This window comes from Macrobrachium nipponense, chromosome 21, assembly GCF_015104395.2.
Source record: "Macrobrachium nipponense isolate FS-2020 chromosome 21, ASM1510439v2, whole genome shotgun sequence".
Classification (NCBI taxonomy): domain Eukaryota; kingdom Metazoa; phylum Arthropoda; class Malacostraca; order Decapoda; family Palaemonidae; genus Macrobrachium; species Macrobrachium nipponense.
In genome coordinates this window covers 65,198,162-65,225,661 of record NC_087212.1, presented here as the reverse complement: position 1 = coordinate 65,225,661, position 27,500 = coordinate 65,198,162, and the positions used below count along the sequence as shown (strand labels likewise).

Genomic DNA, 27,500 nt, shown 5'->3' with positions numbered 1-27,500 from the left:
GAAGGTGCTGTCATTGATGGAGGATGGGTGTTGATATAGTTGTTTTCGTTGGTATGGAAAGTACCCTTGGGGAGGATCTGTTTTGTGAGGTATTTTTCAGTTTGTCTCTTGTGACATTGTTGAGTGAAGGCTCTAGTGTTTAGTTGATTCCAGTAAATGAACACAGTGATAAAGGAAAGTTTAATAAATGACTGATAACAAAACCTTGTGTTTAGTTGAAAATGTTAGCTTTTCCACTTATGCTTTGGCTCTACATTGAAATATTTTATCACAGAAACTGTAGGAAGTCTGACAGAACTTTTTTTTGATATGACATTAAGGCCATATCGTACACAAAATGCCAAATAATGTTCGTACTAAGGTCGATTGCACTAACAATAATCTCTTTCGTTTACAAAAATGTCATTTCCTCGTTCTTGTTATTTAATCTCGTTGTAATCACAAAGGCCTTGTTTTCAATCCGCTCGTTTTAATGACATGGGCTGACTCATTTCTTCCTCATCTTCAGTTGACATCTGTCTAACCTTTCACTTCAATTAAGTAATGATTAGCTGTGCATCCAGCCTCTTCTTTTTTCGACATGGCATCCACGAACTTACTCATCCTTCTACTCTGTAATGACACGCAATCAAGCAAACGCTTTCCCCCACTAATCTCTTTCCTAGATATAATTATGAATTCGTTTTCTTCAGAAATCATCCATTCCAACAGTGGTGCCTATTTTACGCAGATATAGAAGACCCTTTTTGTAATTTTTGAGCTTGCAGAAATTCGCTTTTCCAAAATCATTTTTTTTCTCGCACTGTTTTCCATTCCATTCCCGTGTCCACGTAAAATTACAAAGGGACACTGTAATATATTATATATATATTGATATATATATATATTATACTATATATATATATATATATATAATATATAGATATATATATATTATATATATATTATAAATTTATAAATTTTAAGATTTTTGCTCCTGGTGAGCTCCAGTTTAATTATGAAGAGTACAGCGAAAAGAACTGAAGTAATTTTTCTTCTTTTTATTTACACCAACGTTTCGGGAATCCTTTTCCATCTTCAGGGTTATAAATAGAATTAATTATTACAATATAAAATGTATGCTAACATAAGCTAATAAATTATAAGAGATTTAGTATGTAAAGCTAGGGTTTTTTTCATAATAGCTTATTTTAGCATTTTGATATTGTGATTGTCAATTTATAGCCCAGAAGATGGGAAAGGATTTCCGAAACGTTGGTGTAAATCCAAAGAAGAAATGATATCCAGTCTTCTTCTTCTTCCTGTTATATATATATATATATATATATTATATATATTATATGTATATATAATATATATATATATGTGTGTGTATATATATGTATGTATATGTGTATATGTATATACAGGAAGAAGACTGGATATTATTTCTTCTTTGTATTTACACCAACGTTTCGGAAATCCTTTCCCAGGATATATATATATATATATATATATATATATAGAATAATATATATATAATATATATTATATATAATTTGCCTTTATTGATAGTAACAGCAGAAGGTAATCCTGGTATTTTACATTTGTTAGTGGGGTTCCTAGTCCCATGACCTGCTCCTTGGATGCGGAAGAGATTTTGAACTGACGGCTTCTGATTACCCATTTAAGTGCACAATGTGTGTGTGTGTGTGTGTGTGAGAGAGAAAGAGAGAGAGAGAGAGAGAGAGAGAGAGAGAGAGAGAGAGAGAGAGAGAGAGAGAGAGAGAGAGAAATTTTAATCATACACCTATTTACGTAAATTGCAACTGGCTTTGTGTCTTAAAAGTCTCACTAATTGCGCAGAAGTGATTATGAAGACACGTTTCGACCTCAATCAATTCCTGTCAGCCGGGTGGGCGTTCAGACACACTTAATCTATAGAAGCCATCCTGGGCACCACGTGCAACCTGTTGACGAAATTGTCCCCCAAGAATTCTGGGGCCCCACTGGTGAGAAGCGGTTGTTGTGACGTTGGTGGTGACGTCATGCCCATGTGAATGAACTTAGCCGATGCCAGTCGCTCTCATTACTGGGCCACTTTTAATGAGGCCCGAAAATCGTGCCCATGAATAGTTTCTATTTTGAAGAAAGAGATCATGAGTCGCGACGTCCATTCGCGGCATTAGATCTATCGAAGATGGTGCTCATTTCATGAGTGTCTAACCTTCGAACGTCCTAAGGTCTATGAAGCAGAAATATCTGTTACATATATCGTCGTTGGAAATACGTCTGCACCCCCGCACTCCCAAACCTTCGTCCTTATCCTCCCGAATCCCCTCTCCCCCCCTGCCAACCCCCTTCCCTGGTGCATATCATTCCCACTGTACTTATTTAATCCCTCGGCTGTCATCGGCACAGTTAGCCTGCTTCCTTTGCTGCAAACTCTACTGCGCGTGAAGCGCCCCAGGGAGGAGGAGGAGGGACGACGCTCCCCTTCGTCACAAGCTCGGCCTTCCACAGATCGGCGGACCAGTCTTCCTGCTGGCTTCCATAGACCCACGATGGACGACGCCAAGAATCCTTGAAGGAAGTGGAAGAAGAGATCGAAAGAACTGATTAGACGAAGACTCAGGATCTCTCGTCCACCAGTTGAGAGTAGAAAAGCGTGAACGGTATGTAAAGTAGACTGGACTTGGTCGTGATGTGGTGACGTCAAGGAAAACACTAGTGGTGGTGAAATAGCGCTGGTGCCTCGCTTGGCGGGATGAGGAGGAGACATGAAATTTTCAGAATGGTGAATTACTCTTGCCGACATTTCGTGTGAAGTGCATTGCATGCAGTGAACAGAAGAGTCTGGGGAGACATTCCTAGAACATCTAATGTCATTTATTTACCCCTATATTTTTGACTGATTAGTTTTGGGCGTCGATCAAGCTGTTGTCTACCAATTCTGTCTACTTGTCAATTTACAAATTTCATTGGCCTGTCTACATTTGATGTGAATAGTTAAGGTCTTGCCGGTTCCTCGGTATATTCCCTTATAGGCTACAGTTTTCTTGGTTTAGTTAGTGTCTAGTGTCTACCCTGTTTAATCTGCCGCTTCTTGGGGAATTTAATGACTCATTCTCTTGATGGAAAATGAAATTGTTAGATTTCCTCCAGAAATATTTTCTGAAACTGATCCCGTATCCCTCGACGTTTCACTCGAAGTATATAAAGACGTTGGATACGGTTTGCTTTCGGTTCAAGAGGTTTTGCTGATTTGGCGCCAGCTTGGCCTAAAATAACAAGATATCAGAAAGACCTACCAAGTCATTTGGAAATTATTCTTACCCATTTGCATAACTTCATCTACAATCTGTTTGGCTTGAATAAATGTGACTACTTGAAAAAAAAAATATCTGTATAATCTTTCTATGCTTCAGCTCAAACAGATTTGACTGGTCACGATAGACTCTCTCTCTCTCTTTTCTCTCATCTCACCCTCTCTCGTCTCTCTACTCCTTCTCTCTCTCTCTCTCTCTCTCTCTCTGTCTGTCTGTCTGTCTTTAACCAAATGCTTCTGTTTTGCGTCACGTCACGTGAGTGAGTCATCGTGAAGGGATATTCATTTTTTGAAGCTCTGTCTCCGCGTGTTTGTTTTTATATTCCTGTATTTTGTTTCACACCAGAGTAGGACAATATTGATAAATAAATAGTCTTGTTCGTAGGTTAACACGTTGACTGCGATTGGACAGCCTAACCACTTGACTTTGGTTGGGAAGTTAATCTTCAGTAACTAATTTTTTTTCTAGTCGCGTTTCAAGTCATGTTGCTTGGTTGTTACATTTTAAGCAATGTTGACTCTCTCTCTCTCTCTCTCTCTCTCTCTCTCTCTCTCTCTCTCTCTCTCTCTCTCTCTCTCTCTCTCTCTGTGGCGCGAGTACCCATATCGTGATGGAAGATTTCACAAGTGTTTCTTAGTATTGAGGCGGCTATTAACATGCATTGAAGTAACGTATTATTGCAATATATTCGCCTCCTTTTTGAGGCACTTCGATTTATAAATGTAAAAAATTTAATGTATAACTCTGACGTTAGATCAAATGAAAGGTAAATGCTTAATAAATTTGGCCCCTGAGAATCTTCCCACCAATCTGTAATTGCTTGTGTATGACGTATGGAGGTCTTTCTCGAAATCTTCTGTTTGACGATCTCTTGCGACAGGATCTGAGAATGATATGCACGAACTATAAAATGATCCCTTTGGCATTGGACTAGAGCAATATCAATATATTTACATTCACAAAACTTGCAAAACTTTCGGTATTCTTTTTACTCCTAGGGTCCTGTAACTTAAATCTCATTCTTTACGTTGTCTCTGCCTTGTTCAGATAGTGTGAGCTGCTTCAGTAATGGGCCTTTGAAATATATGCTTTTCGCCAGTTTGTTTGAAGAAGTTTTATTACTCGTATGTCTCAAACAATTGCACTTCATCACATGACTGTACACTGAGTAAGCCGGATGCAGTTCGTGTTCTTACCCTGTTCATGTTATACCACAGATTCGTTACGTATCCTGTAGGATTTTTTTCGTTGGTGCCGTGGTTCTCTTTGACTTTGGTTTTCCCCATTTTGGCAAAATTATTCAAGGCTGAGTGATGAAATTATGGCATTTTAAATTCTAATGTGCAAACCTTCGTGATCGCGTCGGCTGAACACAAAAGTCCATTTTCGAGGAAGTTCGGCGAAAAATATTGACAGTTGACCAATATTGGTTTAGGATGCATTATGCATTGCCTTGCATGTAACGTAATGGGCTTGAAAGATTTTATTAGTATTCACTTGGTAGGCTAGAGAAGTTTGAGGTCAGAAATTGCATATATACATTCATACATGCATGCATACATACAAACATGTATTCACTTGGTAGGCTAGAGAAGTTTGAGGTCAGAAATTACATACATACATACATACATACATACATACATACATACATACATACATACATACATACATACATACATGCTGTTGACAAAGGCATTGAGTCGTCGAAGTCTGGATTCTCAGAATCCTGTCGCAAGATTTTTAGGCTTTGCATGATTGCTTGGGAGCCCCTGTTCCCTTCCCTTCTCTTGACTGCCTTTGTCCCACCCCCGCCTTGAGCTTACCTGGCTATTATCCTTCAATTGTGTGTTCATTTTATCCGGCTTTGTTCGGCTATTGGCTTGTCATTCAAGCAGTGCGAATCACCCTCTAGTCTCAACCTTTTGTAGCCAGAGTATAGAGGAAAGTTGTGAAGTTTTGGATGCGTAGGTGTTTATCTGCACATCTGTATTTGCTGTTGTTCCCAATAATTGTTTGGAACTTTGTTCTTATCAGCATAATTGTGTCCTTATCTAGTGAAGTCCGAGGAGAAAGTGAAAGGAAGAAGTTTAGGGTGAAAAGGGAAGGAAAATAAAAGCAGCGCCTAACCCAGAAGTGTGTCTTCCCTAAAGGAGTATAGTATAAAGGGCGCTGGTGTCTTCCTTGAAACGGAGGGGAACCGCTCTCTATTGCAGCCTGCTTTCCAGATTGGAGTAGATAGGTGGTGAAAAAAAAGTTTGCTATAGCATGATGAGAGGGCATAGGAAGGGCTGTGCAAGCAGAAGAGATATTCATGTTGCAGTAAGAGAATATATTTTTAGGAAAGTGGCCCACACGAGGCAGTTATTGATAAAAAGAAATGACAAAAGATTGACACTGTTGATATCTAACAATGGGACAGGTGATGTAAGGTTAATATAAATGGCGACAGAAGCAGAAATTAGCTCGAGACCTAGAGAAATATTTTCCCTGTTAAATGCTAACCACCCTGATGACAAAATGAGTGCCTCCAGCGTAGTGTTTGAGTAATGGTCATTGTTTATGAAAAGTTAAGAGAAAAAACGAAAGATCTGAGCTAGTTTCCTTACAGTCTCATATAGGACAGGCATTGTAATGATAGTTGGGCCAGATTTCCTGTGCTTAATGAAATGAAGCTAGAATCCTTGGGGCGTCTGTTGTTAATGTAAGCGCAGCTAATGAATAGTCAAAAAAAAAATGGGCATTACCATAATGAGTATTCATTAAAAAGTGCCCAAGGATCGTGTTACGCAACCGCATCATAATTTAGGAAAGGAAAGTGGACTTAAATGATGGAAAGGTAACGGGGAATTCCACTAAAAGGAAGCTATGTAGTTGCTTTTGCTCTTGAAAAATTTAATATATGAGAAAAGCAAGTAGGTGTGAATATCATTCCCTTAAAATCAAATAAAACTAATGCATTGCTTGTCTGCTCATCATTAATGGAACATAAAGGTTGCCTGTCACCAAGTTGGGTGTTCTGTCAAACGCTAAATATTTGATCTCCGAGGACACCTGACTCTCCTTTGGCCTCGTCCTGCTTGCAGACTGTGCTCTGTTGCTTGTGCTGCTGTTACCAATGACGGTTCTTAGTCACCGGTTCGAAGGAACGATAAGATGTGTAATTGAGATCCATTACTCTTTATACTTTCTCAATCATCCAAGTTTGGTAACGTGACAAAAATTATCATTGCAGTTTTTATGTACTCTTCCATGTGCTTTGAGAATTGCTGGGGTCGCCATCGTAAGTTCCCATCCTCTAATGAATTGTGACATTTATTTATATGTTCTTGAATTTTAGAATCATTTTGAGCCGAATTTCCTTCATTTTACGCTGATCCCTTTCAGGGCACTTACATGTATAGGATTTCCTTTCATTATTCACGCATTTTTGTTTGTGCGCATCCTTGACAAGGTGCCTACCATCAGCATTAATGTCTAATCATGAATACTAAGTGTGTGTGAAGAGAGGAGAGAGAGAGAGAGAGAGAGAGAGAGAGAGAGAGAGAGAGAGAGAGAGAGAGTTGGGGGTATTGGGAGGGGGATTTTCCAAGTATTCATAAAAGCAAAAAACTTTATCGTGAAATATTAAGTAGTTATTACATGAGTTACTCCTCCTGTCTTGGACCCAGAGAGATATTGGGGTCTTTCTTATCAACATTCTAGGGTATATTATGTACTGGTTATAACCAGACATTAGAGGGGCAATGTATTGTATTTATTTGGTAAACAAGTATATGATTTTGTCAAACCGCTTTTGGCGTTAGCAATCCTGTTTGTCATCTTTGCGAAAGTTGTGGATAGGTGAATATTAAATAAACATGAACAAAAAGCAGCTCTGTAGAAATAACAAGCAGGCGTGACACCTCTGTTACATTATGGACGTCGTTCGATGAATATTCGGGCAGAAAAGAATGCTCAGAGGGGTCGATTATGGCAGCGGCTGTTGCTTACCTCTTTGACTATATTATTTATTGGGACGAATGCTTAGACGGCCTCTAAATGCGGAAGCAGCAGCAAGGCTTAGAGCTGGCCTTGGCTCGCCTCGAAAGCAACTGTGGTTTTATCTGTCTGCTTCTCTCAGAGGAGCGATTTGTTGTTATTCACTGGTTTGTTCCCCTGGCCGGCGATAGCGTCCGTCATGTGACATTATCGTCGCGATTTCGAGCACTGTCATCAATGGCATTTTCCCGTCGCAGAGTTTTGCGTCTCGGTTGTCGATCGCCTTCGTAGACGAAGTATTTTGCCAAGATCTCAGGTCTTTGAGTAAGCAGATTTACATCCCAATACCATTGATAAAGTCAGCATGGTGATAGAGCTATCGGTTGTTGTGGTTTACCAGACATGAGGCGAATGTGTTCGGCGATGTCCTAGCGAAAATGTCGCGCATTATTGTACAACTACGTATCATATATTTTTTTTCTTCTTCTTCTTTCTGTATGTGGCGACAGGATTTGTCCTGACGAAGGACTCGATCTCCTTCCTTTGACGTACGATAAGGACACTGAGGTAATGTTGTTGAGTGCAATCCGTAGCACAAGAAGCAGTTTGTTTGAATGCAGATAGAATGAGGGATTGTCACATTAATTCGTGTTTTCTTCATTTAAGACGCCATTAGTGACACTGCATGCCGTTGTGGCTCCGCTTAAGTATTCATCATTGGCATCTGTTATTCATTCGTTGTTGTTTGTCACACGCTGGGTGCTGCTTTTTATTATTTGTGTAAGAAATGGTGTCATTTAGTCTCCTCCCGTCGTGACTATTAATCGGCTCCTGCTTACAATGAGGTTCTGTAGTAGCAGTGTTTCTGTCGTCCAATTCGGCTTTCCTTTATGCTGAAGCAGTTTTGTTTCTTTTTTTATCATCGTATATAGAGAGATTGGGTGAGTCTGTGGTGGGGCAGGGGGCAGAAATTGTTAAGTTTATGTTCTATTAGGACATTGGAAATTCATGTAAGCTAACTAACCTTGTGACAAACCCACCTTGCTTTATTTCTGACTAAACGCAAGAGGACGAGTGCTCTTCTTTCGAAATATAGTTTCGTCACAAACCATCTCACTTTGGCAGTGTTCGGAGAAAGTGGAGCTCATTTCACTTGACCTTTTTTTTTCAATATTTTCCAGAAAATGCGATAGTTTGATATTCCTTTCCTTTGTGCTGTAAGGATAAGTTAACGGTCGTAAGATGACATAACTGGGATAACTATTTTTATAGCTATTGCCTTCAAAGCTGCGGACATTTACTGCAAGGACAGTTTCAATGCTGAGAGGACATTTATTACGAAACTTGCTTCTTTATATATACATATATATATATATATATATATATATATATATATATATATATATATATATATAATATATATATATATATATATTATATATATATATATATATATATATATATAGATATATATATATGTTATATAGATTATATATATATAATATATATATAATGTTTATCTTATATTAATGTATAATTATCTATTTTCAATATATATTATATATACATTATATTATATACCATGTATATATAATAATAGATATAGAATATATATAATCTTTCGGGATTTTCTCTCTAAACAGCAAATGTTAGAAAAGGGGTGAATATTTTTTTTTTACTAATGTACGCAATCACACACTTCCTTATGGGCGGGGCCGAGTAGTTTTTAATGTAATCTGTTAGTTTGTATCCTAGTTTCCTTGAGAATTAGCATTATGATGTTGATTAAGGTTGCTTGCTTGACACTTTGGCATTTCATGCAACGTACATGACTCCTCATTTCATAACCAACAAAGTTATGAAAATAAGGAAGATCCTTTACATCACTTTCGAAGTTGTGAAAAGGAAATAAGACTGGTTTTTCTTGCACATTTTCAAATGCATATGGATATTTCCGATAACGCTTAGCTGGCATTGAGATAGTAGTATTGTAATAATATAACATTGTCAGTGAGACGGGAATTTAAATTAGCGGCAAATGTATTTACCGGCAGAGATTCCGTATTGAATATAAAATATCACGGGAGTTCCGTGATTGTCTTTGCCCGTGTAAGAGGCTTTCCAGTCTAATTAGTACTTGATTTGCATTCCAAGGTCACCATCATACTCATTTCTTCCACGTATTTGTCATTACATTGCGAGATCTTAGGACGGTAGCCAACACCAGTGTTCACTATTAACTGTAAATTTTCTTTTTGGCCTCGGGTAAGTTGAGTGTGATTGAGGAAGATGTTCAGGTGAGATACGAGTCTTGATAAGAGATGTCTGTCTGCCAGTTCAAAAGTGGCTGGCTTTGGAAGTTGCCAGGGTAAGAGGAGTGGCTTTGAGTTCCTTCTAGCCTTCCCAGATTTCCACTTGCTCATAGGATTCCTTATTTGCCAGTCGAGGATTTTTAACGTTAATATTTTTAATTTAAATTCTATGCACACCCTCTTTTCTTAACATTTTTTTTATGTTAATGCACCCAGTGCTGAAATTTTATACTGGAGTCTGAAACGTCCTTCGTTTTTGGCGATTCTGTAAGATCTTGACCGAAGAAGTAAGGGGAGAGTTCAGAAAGGATAAATCTTGTTTAAAGGAACAGCTTCTTGATTTAATGTCCGGTTCTGGAACTGGACGAGGAGGTACGATGCGGCCGATCCAGTGTGCTTGTATTGGCCCGGGCTCAGACTTGGGTACCTAGTTGTTAGTTGCAGTTTGTTCAAATGAAGTAGATGCATTCCGAAAGTGTAAACTTTTAAAATGAAAGTTTCTGATAAAATTCCACAAGTAAGTGATTTTATAACTTCTATTACTAAATGACTGTATATTGATGAAACTGGGAATCGCACTTATTCCATTAGGTCGGAATTTCTATCCTTATTAGGAAAACAGTCGAATCCTTTAAAATGCTAGGGCGGAGAGAGAGAGAGAGAAACTCCAGACGAGGTGTCGCCTACTCACCCGAGGAACTAATAGCAAGAATGACACTCGTATTCTCTTAGCATCTGTAATAAATTCTCTTGTAGAGAGAGGTTTTGTCTAGTGCAATATTATAAATTTTGACATCTCTGGGCCATACTTTACGACCATGAAGTTTCAGATGAGATCATCTCTCCGTCGTATGTGTATTCCAGAGTAGATGTAGTTATACCGTGATACGATACTTTAGCATTGCTTACAGCCAGGGCCTGTTGAGTGGATCCTACTGCCATTGCAAAATTGTTAAATTGTTAGGTCAGTAATGGTAACTTGCTATTTTGGCATTAACTGTGAATTTGCTGAACTTGGTATTTAGTCAATTTACTGAAACCTAATGTTTGAGGCTAGTACTTCTTGTGAAATTTTCTTACGATAAAAGTAGTTATGAAGTTTTCTTATCGAGATCAAAGAAATGCCTGGGAATATTTGCCTCGACAATAATGATGTTAATGATTTCGAACGTCGTTTTCCACGTGGGATCAAGAGTAGATGTAGCTCAACGAGGAAATTCCTTGAGTCACGTGAACCTTTTTTTTTTCTCTCTCTCTCTCTCTCCCTCTCTGTTTCTCTTATAAGTAGAGCTCTCGCAATACACGGAGCCCCTCTCCTGCCTTACCTTTATCTTCCTCGCTGAAACGAAGCTGCGAAGGTGAAATGCGAGTAGCAAAAAATGAGGTTTGCTTCCGCGTGTGTCCATTTTGAGAGTAGGGCTCAAAAGTGAATCTCGAGCTGCTTGAATTTTTGAGGTTTTCGTTGAGCTCGTCCTGCGTGGGTGTGTGGTGACACCATTGGTGTTCTGTATTGAAACAGTTATTGCAACAATTGTTCTTCCTATTTCCTTGCCCTTGGAAGGAAGGGCCACCTCGGGGGGCCACCTTATTTTGATGATCATCCATCAAGATCAGTCGTCACTGCTCTCAGCATCACTGATGTTATTGATAAGATTAACTTCTAATTTGGGGGCTTGTCCGGATAACCAGTGATTTATCTTTATTTCCAGGTCAGATTGTCGGCTTTTAATGCATGGGTATAATGATAACTGCCATAATGCCAGGCATACGTTGAAAGGGTGCGTATTGCTCTTGCCAAATGAGTGTAGATTCCCTTCGCATGAAGAATATAGGTACGCGGAGGGAAGTAGTCCCTTCCTAAGCTTCAGATACATCTTTCAACAATTTGGGGTGGCCTTGTATCTGGTATGTGCTGATGCACAGATCAGGATGCTCTACCAAAAAAGAAAAATGAGGAGCAGAGATCACAATTGATATTCTGATCAGCGGCGTTGTCCCTTACCGTTTCAAGTACCATGGTGTGATTCCAAGGCTGCTTTTTATCTGGGTATCATTGTCAGTACCAAATCTTATCTCGTCCTTCCTTTCCACAAAGAGGATCCTAAGAATATGCCGGAGGTTTTCATGTTCATTTTTTGTTATATTTGTTATTATTTGGTGTGGATTAAGAGTGCATAAAAAATTTTTAGTTTACTCTTACAGGCTTGCTTACAGCACATTTCAGCCGTAATCATTTTTAATATGAAAAATGTAAGGAAACAGTTGTATGATTAAAACTATTTGAAAGGGATATTCAAAACTCCTCTCTATACATGGGAGATATAGATACCTCACACTGAGGGGCCTAGGGGCTGGGGCAACCCGAACGAGCCGTAAGGAAGTGTAAGGAAGGAAGGAAGGGATAGTATCGTGAAGTGGGGAGTAGTACACTAGTCACTAGCGTGTGCCCTGGGTGTGGTAAGGTAAGGTTGCCTCATTTTGAGTTTTTCCTTCCTTCAACAGAGTAGTTAAATGCAACAGGGGTGGGCGATGGCGCAAAAGGTCGTTGATTATACCACCACCCACGCACCTACCCTGATGTTTGAGTTTTATGCAGTATCGCTGCTTTAGCTTCATTCCATATGCTAACTATTCGAGTTTACCAGGCCAGCTTCGTCTTCAAGTCGTTAAGCTTTTTCGATGAATTGTTCGCGCATACACTATAAGCAGACACACTGCAAGTAATTTCTCTCTCTCTCTCTCTCTCTCTCTCTCTCTCTCTCTCTCTCTCTCTCTCTCTCTCTCTCTCCTTGATCTGTAAACTGTAGTTCGTTACGAGTTCACGAATGATGAGAAAAAATGAAGAAAAGGGGGTTGGTTCTATACAACCCTTCTCACGCTATTGCGAAGATGACGTCCTTCTGCTGTCTGAACGAGAATGCGCGGTGTGCGCGCGCGCGTACGTATGTTCATTTATATGATCAGATGAGTTGACTCCTGTGTACTTTCATAAATGATGAAATTTAGAAGCTTATCTTATCAACGTCTGTCCGGCGGGTGAAGTCAAATAGTACGTGATGTTATCATGTTGTGTACAAGTTTGTAGCTTTGGTTGTGCATAATTTTTCCGTTTTTATCTTAATTCGCCGGTAAAACCCATATTCACTTCTAAATAACCTATAATATACAAGTTCGCATGCCAGCCTCCTAGGAGTCTCACATAGCTTCATTTGATAATGACACGTCAAAAGCTGTAGAAGTTTCTTAACGCTGAAGATGAAACCCATTGTAAGTTGAGGAGTTCCTTCGCAATAACTCATAATCCTCTTGGAAAAGAACAGTAATTATCAACCAGAAGGGGCTGAGAGGCCAGGTGCTTAGCCCGTCCCTTCCTCGCTTGGTAAAGGAGCAGCTAGCGATGGAACGAAAAGAAATTATCTTGAGTTGTTAGTTGGCTTCAAGGTACGCATTGCGAATTCATTATATTTGATTTAATAAAGTCATTCGGGAAGAATGAAAATTAAACTTTTATGAAGGACTTCGTACAAACGCATGTGTTCAATACGCGATCTTCAGTTTCAACTGCTCGAAAGCATTGCTTCTAAACTCCTATGAGGAATAATGATGAAGCCATATTGATGCATCCACTTCTTGCTGTAAAGGAAAACTGTCTTGAAAGAAATCTCAACAAAAACTCAGGGAGTGGGTCTGCAGTGAGTCCTGTCCCAGCATTTTTTTGTCCTGCAACCTTCGGAAGTTATCCTTGATCCTGACATTAGTACAACTACTTCTTCGTAAAAAGGGGCAGGTGTGCTTACGTAATTTACACCCTCTGAATTTTGAAGAGGCCGCAGTAAAATTCCCGACTTCTCTCTTTGCCCCTCTCTCTCTGTTTAGATATTCTTCAGTTGATGGCAGCAGCGGTGAGTCGCATGCACGATGATGCTTTCAGGTTATGAGAGGACGTCATTGCGTCTGTCCGGCTCATTGCTGATTAGGTGTAACCTAGGACTTCCACGAGCATGGTGTCTTAGATAGGGTTTTCAGAAAAATCCGGTCCTTCCGACTTCATCAGTCAATACATTCTGTGTATACAGTTTATTTGCATGTCACTTTTGTGACAATAAATATGGAAGTAATTGCAATGTCTCCAAAAATTCTCCAGCTTATTTTCCTAGGATTTTCTAAGCGTTTCTTCATAAATCAAGTGTTCCTTATATACAATGTATATGTGTGTATACTTATATATATATATATAATATATATATAATATATATATATATATATACTTATAGGGGGTATTTGATCATATATGGTACATGCTATTAAGTTTATTTTCAGCATTATCTGCCCTTGAACAAATCTGACGCGATAGTAATGTATTGCATAACGCTCCTCTGAGAGTTTTTGTCCATCTTGATCACGCATCTACGTTTTATGACATATTATTAATCTTTTCATTTCTGTTTTCGAATTGCAAATTATACAGCGTTTACTGATAACCTGCTTTAGTCCCAACCAAATCACCATAACTCGACTTTTCACAAACTGTGGGACTGAAACCTGGAACTCCCCCTCCCTCGCCTCTCTCTACGCAAGAGGCATCACCAAATTACTTTTATTTATTTTTATTCTATTTTATTTTTTGTGCGTGTCGCTTGTTGTCGAAGAGAAACAGTGCTCTGGCCTTGAATTCACAAACAAAAGCGTTCACAAGAAGACAGTAACGATGCAGCAGTGATAGAAAAAATGAAGATGGCTGCCTGAAGATGGGACGCAAGTCGAGTTTTTGCTTCGACAGGATTCCCAAACGGGGTCTCGAGATCCCTGCCACACACTCCCTTGTGCCTTCCCTGCTCCACCCCTTTTATCACGACCTGCCTCCCTAGCGTGATGCCTTCCCGGGCCGTACTCCATCAGACGATACACAAACACATCCAGGGCCCAAGGCCGTCATTTTTTTCCTTCCACCTCTATTCCTCTCCCGAACGAACAGTTCTTACGATGTCATGACGACTAACCAGAATCATTTTGCATTATCTACCTTTTATTTCATTTCGAAGAACATTTCCGTTGTAATAATGTCTCTTTGATGGTTTTCTGCTACACACGAAACAGTTGGTAGGATGATTTCTAGTTTTAATGTGCTTTAATACTAGTTTTTAAAACTAGCTGTTGTCTTTGAAGTTACAGTGTTTTAATTAAACTCGTTTTCTTGACTAGTTAATTCGTTAACCTTTGAGGAGTTTCTGTAGGTACTCATATTAGGGAATTTCTTTGAATTGTCAACATAACATTAAGAGGCAGGTGTATTAAACAACATGTATATGCGCTTGTATGTATGAGTGTACGCTGACAGCGTTGTCTCCGTTGTGGGCAAATGATTGTTTCACTTGATCACGTTCTTTTGAGTTTCTAAACCATCAAATCTTGTGCAATAGTATACTTACTTGCCGTGTGGAATGACCTGTAAAATATTGAATAACCGAGTAACAGCAACCTCACTCTGTAACTTAGTCCAGCTCTCCCAATATTTTACAAATTTGAATGTGTCGTCTTCTACAGCCTCACACGGATTGTTGAAAGTCTGAAATTAAAATTTCTGCGAAAATCATTTTAAAATTTTCTTCAGTTAATTGTTGAATGGCAAATTGTAAGACGCCGTTGTGGTTATTCTTGATGTTTATATATTGCTAGTAGCCTTTAATTCTAGCGTTTAACAATTTATTTAATTTTACGAACATTTTGTGCTTTCAACTTTAGGATAATTTGTATAGCCTATGGATAATTTGTATCTGTCTGTATACCATTACGTTAGGTCATTGTAAATTAAACTGGGTTGTAACGGGTGTCTGTTGAATCAAAATGGATAATTAAGAGCCTTTTTGGTTAATTTTCTGTATTTATTAGTTAATTTTCAAGATCCCAATTGTCGGTTTAGTAACGTTCTTGTTTAGAATTAGGCATAAAGAAAATAAATTAGTATACCCTGTTAGCGGAAGTCATTGCTAATTTACATTTTCTTTTTACAAGTAAATAGAAAACGTACATAATGCTAGATAGGACAAACTATTCTACTTGATGGATGGCAAAACTTTGAGTCTTATTTTAGGAGCTGTAACTCCTTACAGCGGATACGCAAACTACCCATTTTTTTAAAAGATAGTTAGATGAAACTAAAATTAAATTAAATGTTCTTAAAAATAAGGGTAAATAAAAACACTTACCGTAATCCCCCCTATTCTAGATACCTGCTTGGTGCAACTTCAAATACTTTAGAGATTAATTATTTGTCTAACTGATATTTGTTGGCCAAAGAGATTGTGGTTGAGATAATCTAGACGATTTATAAATTTTATAAGCCTCCACAGCTCGAACACCAGTTTTTTTTTAAAAGTTTTTAGGAACGTACAAAACTCGACTATAACTTGGCCATTTATATTGGCAATCATATTTATAGATCCCAAACATGTTGAAGTTGCGAATCGAGCATTTAACCGGAGCTACCAGGGCGGAATTGTACCAGGATTTTTCAAAGGCACCAGTGGAGGAAATGCTTAAAGTTTTCGTGGCATTTTTTTGCATTATTTGTACAATATTTTTCTGTGGTCCGTGTTCAGTTTGACATGTAGATTAATTTCACTTGTTCAGAAAATTACCACACCTATTATTCTGTTGTTGTAGCAATAAAATGTTTTTCAGGATTAATTTTTCGCTCGGTATATGCGAAAAAAATGGGTAAATTGCTGTAAGTGAACATTTTACTTACACACCAGTTATCGATTTATACACTTTTCACTAAGCTATCATTTTCCCTTATTTTCACATGACCAAATTATCTGAAAACCCAATAATCGATATTCCCAACCATGCCGATCTTTAACCATTATCACAATGATTCTCGTCCACCTCATTTATCTCAACAGCATCAAGCTTTTATTTAATTTATAAAGGGGTGTGTTCAACAAGCATCACAATGGGGACTTTGGCTTATGCATGTCAACTCTCTCTCTCTCTCTCTCTCTCTCTCTCTCTCTCTCTCTCTCTCTCTCTCTCTCTCTCTCTCTCTCTCTTGCTGGTTTCTTTACGCTACGTATTAGATAACTGGCCTCTTCTGTCATCCTACCATCACTGTTATACTTAGTTACTCTCAGTGTCCTATGTTAATTAGTTGTTCGCCATTTATCCTTATACCTTTAATTTTGCTCTTTTCTTATCATAGCCTTCTGCAGACATGTTAAAATTTTGCTAATTTTTACGTTTTTTCTTCACTTTAGTTAACATACGCCAGCCACCTCCATTCAAGACCCAATATCACCTTTTTCTAGGTTCATAGATACACAGTGTGTTTTCATTTTTATCATAGAGCGTCTCTCTTAATTTTAAATTTTTTTATTCAAAAAGTAAACACTTGATCCCGACACTGTTTTTCCGTGAATCCTACAATCACACACCGATAAAAAATACCATACACCTAACCCGTCATAAGAAGGAATGATGTTCTGTTATCACTGCCACCTCTTACTGTTTGTCTGAGGGGTATGTACGTATGTGTGTTTGCATATGTTTCACTGCGATTAGGAAGTCGTAGTTTGTAGAGAACTCGGGTGACCTTTTTCCCGGGCAAAAGGCGGACCGCAGGGTTTCATCCGGGTGAAGTTTTTCCCGCCTAGGAGACGGGCGGGAGAAGCTTCATGCGGGTGTTCCCCGAATACTCAAGTGCAGTATCGGGTTGAGGAAGAAGAGGCAAGCTGAGGGGCGCCATTTCCTAGTTTCCACACGGGAACAGAAGGGCAAGGCTCCTTAGCTCGGCGGCGAATGCAGTGCATTCTACTTTTTCAAAAGGATCTAGCTTTCTCTCTCGAGCTCAAACATATTGGTGTGACTGAAAATGTTAAAAATAGATTTCGTTGCTATCATTTGGACATCCCGTAGGGGGGTAGTGCCGTCCGTGGACCTCATACGGTGCACTGTAGGCATTACTAAAGGTTCTTTGCAGCGTGCCTTCGGCCACTAGCTGCAACCACTTTCATTCCTTTTACTGTACCTCCTTTCATATTTTCTTTCATCTTATTTTTCACCCTCTCCTAACACTTGGTTCATAGTGCAACTGCTTTGAGGTTTTCCTCTTGTTACGCCTTTCAAACCTTTTACTCTCAATCTCAGTTTCAGCGCTGAATGTCCTCATAGGTTCCAGTGCTTGGCCTTTGGCCTAAATTCTATATTCAACTCGACTAGTAATTTGACAAGATGTCAAATGGTAAGTTTCATTCTCAGTTGTTCTTTTTCATCTGTAACTTTTCGTACGAGATTCGCTATTTTATGATTTCTCTTTTTTTTCTTCTTTGCAGAGAGCCCACCAGGGGCGCCCGTGGGACTGGCCCTTGTCATTGTTATGGTATCTGTCGCTGTAGCTATTGCAATCATAGCTTTGTTAATAAAGTAAGTCATTGTTTTCTACTTCTTTCTTAATTGTATATGTAAGAGTAGTTTTAGGACTAATTACGCAGCCTGTTTACAGAATGTTATGTGCAATTTCACTGCTGTAGTGTTAAGTGTGGATGATGTATGTAATATAACTTCCAAATAGTAAAAATTTTATGTGAATTTAACAAATAATTGGTTAACTTCTTCAATTAAATTGAGTGCATCTTCACACATACCTATATATATATAAAGATAAATGCCACGAAGGAAAAATAAACGAAGGAGTCTGCGAGATCTTTCGGCTTAAAAGCCCTTTACTGAAGCAGAGTATCTGCTTCAGTAAAGGGCTTTTAAGCCGAAAAGATCTTCGCAGACTCCTTCGTTTTATTTTTCCTTCGTGCATTTATCTTTATTTATGATTTATCACGTTCCTAACTTCGTGATTCTGTATACATATATTATATATTACTATAATATTAATTTCAATATATATATATACATAGTACTATATATATATAATATAATATATATAATATAATTATATAATTAATATTCATACTAAGTGGACGCGCTCCTGTACTGAGGAGCTTGTCCTTGGAGAAGTTTAAGCTGTAATGTCAATTAGCTAGATTCATTACAGATTCAAAAACAATATTTTAATTCTCGTTTGAAACTGGAGGCCAGAATTACGCAATAGTATCCTTATGAGCCGGAGGTGAAAGTTTCACTCTAGGAATGAATAAGCCCCAAGACGCCTCTTTGACGTCACTCCGTTTCTCTAGAAGGCGGGGTCAGGTGAACTACGTGCAATACTAATTTCAGGGGAGAGAATGGACGTCTCGAGTGATTAAAACGCGCTTTCTGTTCACAGGTGTCGGTACCTTTAAAGGGGTCATTTTTCGTAATATCCAAACGGTATTAGATTTCAACGTTATAAGGCCTCTCCAAAACCCACATGGTATATGCCTGCGACTGATAACGGATTAGTTATCTTTATACCATTTGCACAAGAATGTCAGAGTACCACTTGACTTTCACGTTACTGTATTATATAAAGCATTAGATATTTTTTACAGCTTGATGACAAATGTTCTAATTTGTAAGGCGTTACGAAATATCGCGCGTTGAGAAATAGTCATACAATTACCAGTTTCACAAATAGGTATTTCCTCAAGTTTACATTACAGTTTCATAAAGAATAACAATAGCACACAACCACTAAGCTTTTCAATATATAATATTACAATAGCAACGGTGACATAGATGATAATACAACAATCATAAACAACACAGTGAAAACAATGGCCTCACCTCAGATAAACACACTGTTCCACATTTAGAAATCTATACCATATTGTAGATTACGTTGACTCGCACTTTGCTTATTTGAGGTCACATTTCAAGTTACTAAGTTATAAGATTCTCGGCTAAAGCAGTCAATTTGGTACACGCTATTAATCATTAGGTTGTATTGTCGTTAAACTTGTAGAATTGTTTAAACGTGTTTATTTTGCCCATAAATATAACGCAACCGTTATTCTACAACACCATCAGCACTGCAGTCAGTCTCTTGTTTGACATCATTTATCCAGCAAAGATAAAACTATGATTCATTGTCTTGAACCAGAAAAAAATAGTTGTAACGAGTTTTAACGAAAAATGCATGGAATAGCTTTGCAAGTCCCAAATTAATTTTGCAATCAGAATTTCCATAAGATATAATTATTTAGATTATTGTTTTCACTTGGTTTTTGCAACATCCATCAACAGTGTCTGGAAAAAGCCAGTACGAGAAAGGATAGTCGGAAATTCTCGGAACAAGTTTTTATTCCGAATTCATATAGTCTCTACTGGGAGTGACATTGACCCCGAGCAGTTTTCCTATTTCCCATCCCTGCATGTCTGCACACTTCATTTCCAGAGAGATTCAGACTTCCTATCTGGACAGGCAACTAAAGTATACCAGCAACTGGCCTTGTACCTCTTTGCTTATCTTCACAATTGGAAAGACTCTCTCTCTGCTAGGATCGGTAGATTTTTTTTTTTATTATTTAACCTTGGTTGACTGATCATATTATCGAACGCTAGACATTGACTTTTTGCCATCCTATTTACAAAGCTGCTCGTCTGAGCAATTATTAAGAATCGAAAAACCAGTTTTCTGTCCCCCGCTTGACCCGTATATGCATATGACCTCTTTTTCCAACAGCAGTTACCCTTTTGAATCATAATTTCCGAAAGGGTAAAGTATCAACAACTACTTCGGGAATGGTGAAAGGAAATCCTCTTTTTGTGGCTTGCTTAATAAAGGACAACACCTTTCAGAAACCCTGTTTGCGCTCCTTTTTTTTTTTTTTTTTTTTTGTTTTTTTTTTTTTTTTTTTTTTTTTTCACTCCAATCGCGCTTCGGTGCCTATTGTTAGAAGTTGATTCTGTGATGTGATGCCTTGCTCTTCTTTGGTTGTTATTCTCTGGGAGTTAAATTTATTTGGTTCTTTACTGAAAATAATAAAAATTGACTTTTTTTATTTTAAGAGTGTGTATGTCGACCCTTTTTTTTGTATGAGGTTCTATTTTCTTGCAGGTGTCTGGCTTAAATATTAAAAGCAGTTTTTTTTTTTTTTTTTTTTTTTTTTTTTGTTTTTTTTTTTCTTTTTTTTTTTTTTAACATGAACAGGTTTATTTTCCTGCACGTCTCTTGAGATAGCGAAAGCAATTTCTTTCTCCCCCTTTAGCTGTGAGCAGTAGTTATCACGTAGTTATATTAATGAAAATACCACAAACCCTTGTCACGAACAGTAAATCATTCAAGTATTAAAAGTATCACTACAACTGTAGTGCTCTTAATTAGTTTCCTTGCCTTAGGCTATTCATAATATTTACGGAATTATTTTCCCTGCGATCGAATAACCACACTAGAACAGCTGTAGATTTAGATTGATAATATATTGTCCCGGAGAAAACTACCGATTCGTAATTGGTCTTTTCAAAATTCTGATCCCCACCCCGACAATTTCACGTCACAGCGCCCTCTGACTGGTGGTAGTCGTGGGCCAGGGACAATGATTACCTTAGTTAAGGTCAAGGATCCGTACGAAGAGGAACTTTGGACTTGTCCTCAGTTTTATTTTGATTTTTACGCGTTTGTACTTAATAGGTTGTACAACAGTTTTTAACAGTTTTATTAAATTGGCCGTCTTGTGATACGTTCAGCGTTTTTCCGCTGCTCAAGTGAAATAATAGATAACAGTTTGGTTTCATGGTGTTTCTCTGGTGCTTCGGAGAATTTCATTTATCCAGGTAAGCATTCTGTTGGGTATAACGTATAAAGACCCTTCCCATATGTTGCCGTGACTTAGGTTTCATGCGTTTAGGTCAAACTCGCATTCGGAGAAAAAGTAGAGGGTGATTACACTCTTTTGAGTCCATGGCCTTTTTAACTTTAAATGTGGTTTTTGGGAAATAAGCACGACGTCCAGGTTTTATCGGTACCATTATTTAGGTCTTGCCTTCATCAGTGTTATAAATGATGCCATTGGAATCTACTAAGAGCTGGAACACCGAACAAACTACGTGACAATCCGAAAAACATCCGGTCATTTAGCATCACTCAGGCTTAATTGGGACTTTGCCAAGAACTTCGAGAACTCTTAAAGGCGTTATTTTCTTCATCAAATATAATTGATCCAGTTTTAATATCTCAAGAGCAATAGGTGATGTACAGGTGATGCTAGTGTTATAAAAGTAATACTAGAAGTAATTGGTACGGAGTTAGTCCCGTTTCGTAGTTATTTTTCAACACCGCCAATTTTCTAACTAAATTTTCATATGAGAATGCACTTGATACATTAAAGTATAATTTCTGTTGTTCTTCCTCCCTGTAGAATTGACAGCTTTGAGATGATTAGGGTTTTTGCCGGCAATGGTATTTCTCATGTGTTTTTTTTTTTAAATTGAATTTGTATTGTATGTTGAACGATTAAAAGTGGTTTTAGGTTTACGTTTGTGAAAGGCAAGGGGGTCTGTTGAACAGACAACTGTTAGTTGGACTACTGTTAGATGTTCATCAGTGACGTTCTGTCAGTCTGTCTAGACATTGGATTAACTAAACAAAAAAAACCGGGAATGATGTATTATAAACTTAATAAAAAAAAAAAGCCTAAATTCCGGTTAGGATGAAAGGATCAAATATACCTAGCCTGACCTTACCTATCCTAACCTCCGATGCAATGGTACCAAGTTTTACCTGATTGTGATAACCCTGACCTCCAGCACTGAGAGAACAGCCCTTGAACTTCACTTAACAGCGTGATAATGGTACCTGTTGTAATCGTTGGAAGCAGAAATGATCACTGGTAAGGTTGGCCTTCAACACAAGAAATGTCTAGGTAGATCTAGGGTATCTATCCGCGGCGCCCCAGGCTATGGCAGTTGCGGTTTTTCTATGCAGTTTTACCTACTGAACAAGAATTTTAAGTAATATTTATTCGGACGACTGTAATTAACCCCCAGGGGCCAGTACTAAACACGGCGAAATACATTGGACGCCCCAATCCCTAGTGGATGTCGTATCCGCGGTTACTTTTCTCGCAGGGTAATTCTAAAGAATAGTTCCCTACAAATATTTAAATTCTTGTTCAATAAGTAAAATAACATAGGAAAACGTATATTGCCATAGTCTAGGCCACCGTGGATTGCTTCTGTAGAAATACCTCGATATTCTCCAAAAACCACCGGTTTTCCCAAATTTATTGGGCGTAGGGGTAGGGTTAAGTAGCTCGAGAGTAGTTTCTAGTTTCTATAAATAGTGCGTCATGATTGAACAGATAAAAAGATAGTGTAGTTTGCATAACTATTTACCACAAGTCTGGTATTGCTGTAGATAACCAGTTACAAAAACATGACAAATCAGCTGTACACAGGCAATATTGACATCCAAAATTATCGAGAAAACGTCATTGTTTAGCATGTTACCCTGTAATTGAGTGTATGATGCAGGGCAATCTGTATTCACTGTCCGTTCATATAATCAGTCTCTCGCCATTCCCGAGTGGGAACCTGTGAGGTTTCAACTAGAGAAATGGTGTTTGTTGTGGGTGCGCTCTCCCTTGTGAAGAAGGATGGCGCCGGTCGTTCTGACACTCGAGAGCAACCGAGAAGTAATCCTTCAGATGTGGGAAGTTGTAGATGTGCAGCGGTTCTCGGAAAATTACTCAGTTTCAGGTATTACCTTTCGAGATATTGGATGTGTTCGACAGAGTTTGGAATACTTCATTTAAGATCTTGATTCATGTCAGTTAGGTGCTCAGTATACTTTTGCGAATTTAGAATTAATTTTAAGATCAGTATACTGATGGCTGTACTATAGGTCGATAGTACGTCGGCAGTGAAGTGGTAACGTGAATATCCAAGGGGGAAATAAGCCACTAATTCGTAACGAATGATCGAAGTTTACTTCATCACGAAGGTTCTGTTTTCATTATTTCACGGAACCTGAACCTGATCTTAGTTGACGTTAAAGGTTTTCGTGGGTGACACAAAATGTTCCTGGGTGTAGTTGATCATTAGCTTGATGGAAATGTTACTTATTATCAGTGATTTTTAATACTTCATGATCAGCAGCATATTTGTGGCTTCGTTATCATGCTGATAATTTAGTAATTCAGTGTCCGTTTCATCTGGTTCAGATGCCTCGTAACTTTTGCTTTGTTTGGCATTACGTAAAGACCTCCACAGGGATGATTCCCTTTGGCGGGCCCTTGTACGTTTCTAAATAAGTTGCTTCTTATATTTAAGTTTTCTTTAAGTTTTCTTTTACTATTTTCTCATCAGTATCGTCAGTAACTGAAACTGTGGGTCTCTCTCCCGGTTAGGATTCTACTTTCTTTGTCGAGTTTACAAACTTTGATTTGTTAAAAAGTCACCTGTCAAGAACAGGTTATACCGTTCCTCTGAAATGCTGATTTAATTCACTGTTGCTAGATTTGACAGAGCTAGAATTCTAGCCACAGAAGAGGCATTCTTTCCTTTAAAAAAATTCAGATTATCATTATTATAAAAAAAATAATTTACTCAGTAAGTTTGCCTGAAAATAATAATTTTTTATAGACGCCCCTTAATAAATCTAATGGCTTTTTCATTGGACCCATGCTTAACTGATATTAGATCGGTGGAATAGACACTTTATATTGACCATCCTAAAATGTGTCTGGATAAACTACAGATGGTTCAGTTGAGCCTAGACTAAAATTCGTGATGCACAGTTGAAACGCCCGGCACTTCGAGTAATGACGATGAAATTTTCATTCGGTCACTTCAGGTTTGTTAGTTGGACTAGCCGGCATTGGCTCTTTGCGTGGAATGTATTTAACATATTTTGGTCATCTCTCTCTCTCTCTCTCTCTCTCTCTCTCTCTCTCTCTCTCTCTCTCAAAACTGGTAGGATGTTTCGTTTTCCTTTCAAATCTCCCCCTACCCCCCGCCATGAAAAATGTTCCTAGATTTCCTTTCAAATCTTCTCTACCCCTCCCCCCTTTCTTTCCCTCTGATTGTCATCTCACCTTGAAAGTGTAATTGCCTGCAGGTGAAAAAGTGCGTCGCAGGCAGGTTGCTGTTGTCATCTCTGCTGGTAACATTCGCAAGTATTCCGAATTATTCCGATCTATTAAGAAAAATATCTAATCTGTAATCATTGGGTAAACTATAATGCAACAATGTCGTCCGTCAGCCCTTTCAAGAAAACGTTAATCTTAGAAATGGCATTGATGCTTTCCGCGAAATTGAATGACGAACGCCTTGACCATCAAAGCGAGTGGAAGGTGGTCCACGTCGCAAAAACCTAGACCTGGGCCAGCTCAGGAAGGCCATTGGCCAGGGTAGGTTGCAGGATATACCTCCCATGCTTGAAGGGTTGGGGTTGCAAGCGGCTACTGGCTTCTAAGGTCACCCTTTGGGGAAAGACAGAGCAAAGCGAAGCTCTGTGGACGCTGCTTGCCAGCATTCGTGGTCAGTTCCCCTCGAGGCATCGCATCGCGGTCACCGCTCTGCACCCACAGCCCATAATTGTGGTAGTGTGCCCTTAGTGTGTTCGGCCTGGCTGCTGAAGTCACTTTGTGGAGGGGTCAGTGATTTGTTCATAAACTTTGAAATCGTGAATAATAGCATTTTTTCAAATGTCAAACTAAAAAGAGAATTTTTATCAAGCTACGTTTTAAAGTTAATTTTCTGAAAGATTTAGTGATTATTAGTCCTAAACGCTGAGGGTTTTTACTTTTTTCTCCGTTAACATAACTGAATGTTGCTCGAATTTTCACGTTGACTCTCTCTCTCTCTCTCTCTCTCTCTCTCTCTCTCTCTCTCTCTCTCTCTCTCTCTCTCTCTCTCTCTCTCTTTTAGTTATGCTATGCACAAAGGCGATTATTTTATTTGTAGCTTTGGAATATTTACGTAAAGCTTTGGTGATGACACTTTACCGAGATTCATCTTTAAAAAGCGACGTAGAATAGAATAATTATCCACCTGGTAAAACCATCCCTTTAAATACCATTGAATACAACCAACAAACATTAGAAACTGAATTGATCTTGAAGCAGTACTGTTCTTGTTATGTTCTCTATTTGCCCCACTTCATGTAAATGGTCAAGGCCTGACAACACCAACATTGGGGGTATGCGGCCAACCACCTTTCGGTTACTCTTGAACTTTGATTTCATACTGTAAGGATTTTCCTACTTAATGGTCAATGGCAGATCAACTCGATATGTATGTTTGTTTACAGTGCTTAAAACGAAAAATGTTACATAGACCTCAACACTGCGATAGTGGTTTTGAAAGCCTGCAAATGGACTTGGGTTCTACTTGATAAAAAATTGTTGAAACTAGTAATTACCGAAAAGTTATCCACAAGCACTATATCTGATTTAACCATCCGTTTACAGTTATTCCCACTTTTAAGTTATACCTCCTCTTTCAAGACTGAACAATGAACAATAGTGAATGGAAATTTAATATTCTGAAGTTTGTGTTAATTTTCACATTCCAAAATAAAATTACAAAAACCATTAATTATTCTGTCAATTCAACATAGGTTAAAATGGAAGATTTTCGAACCGAATGTAAATTATTAAAAGTTCTGTACATCATATAGGTTTGGGGCGAGCATAAATTACCAGAACGTGAATGTAACTCCTGAATAATCCTGCAAGACGTTGGATCCCGTCAAAACACTTCAGTTTTTTTTAGATCCAGAAAAGCGATGGATAATTTAAAGATAATTGAGTAAATCTATATTGAAATTCTCGTCCTAAAATTTACTATGCGACCCAACGTAATTGTATATAAAAGGACTTGTTTACCAGATCGGTATTTTTTTCTTGCTAGGAGGTTTAATTATATTTGTTACTGGTGTTACAAGTTTTTATAAGGCAGAAGAATTAGATGTTTCCTAATAAACTATTTTGGTTTAGACTAGAACCACAGTTTATCTGAGAGTGAGATGCCCGTCCTGTTTTAAGATTTTGTGATAATTACCGTTGTCTTAATTCGTCAAATCAGCCCTTACAGTATTTCTTGCATAAAACGAGCAATAGATGACTTAAAACGGCTGTGCTTGAGAGGGCATGTAAGAATCTATTACTTGCAGTAACCAGAAGATTGCAAAAGACATTACAGGATGACGGGATAGAGAGTAGTGTAACTTGGGAAAATTTCAACTCCTAACAATAATTTTAACGTTGCCAACGCTTTGATTTGCTTCAGCAAAAAGACATTATGATAGAGAAAATGGAAAGTGGTGAAGTGCTAGAAACTGACAGGGCAAGTTTTTCCTCTTGGCTTGGAAGGTTGACTTTAATCAGACGGACAGACAGACAGACAGAGACAGACGGACGGACAGACACAGACGGACAGACAGACAAACATACACACTACTCGGAACTGTCTCATTTGAATTCTACGGATTTAATGACCTGACTATTCGCGCAGTTCTACGGATAACACCAGCACCTAAAAGCGCATGAGTGGCGTGGTCGGCTTGGCCTTGGCCTGTTGGTCCCGTTGCTGAATAACCACTGGTTCCATGCAACGTAAAATCATCATACAAACACACAAACCGCACCTAAATCTTTCATTTGATCAGGTAGCTTTGTAGAGGGTCACCGTATGGCCGAGTGCAAAGGCTTCGCAGTCGATTCTTATGACGGTCACTGAAATGCCCCCAATAAATTAGCCCTCAAGTTCAGAGAATGGTAACATCGCAAAACACATCATGATGTCGAACACTCTCTCTCTCTGTACCCGCTTAATTCGTGGGCACCTTACGGGGGATCAGAATCTAATTATTGGAGGCAGTGTTTTGTTCACAATGCCATTTTAACCTATGTTGATTTGACAGAATAATTACTGGCCATTGTAATTTTATTTTGAAATGTGAAAATTAACGCTAAACTTGAATATTAAATTCCCATCCATTATTGTTCATTGTTCAGTCTTGAAAGAG

At 38.4% G+C, this 27,500-nt stretch overlaps 1 protein-coding gene across 5 annotated transcripts in view; it reads left to right on the top strand.

Moving 5' to 3' along the window:
• Positions 1 to 27,500, top strand: part of LOC135198094 (uncharacterized) — a 189,536-nt gene that overhangs the window by 123,851 nt on the left and 38,185 nt on the right. For all 5 annotated transcript variants that reach the window (XM_064225540.1, XM_064225539.1, XM_064225541.1 and 2 more), the window contains one exon: positions 17,929 to 18,019. In XM_064225540.1, the coding sequence (XP_064081610.1) occupies positions 17,929 to 18,019 (91 nt within the window). The remainder of the gene's footprint in view (positions 1 to 17,928; positions 18,020 to 27,500) is intronic.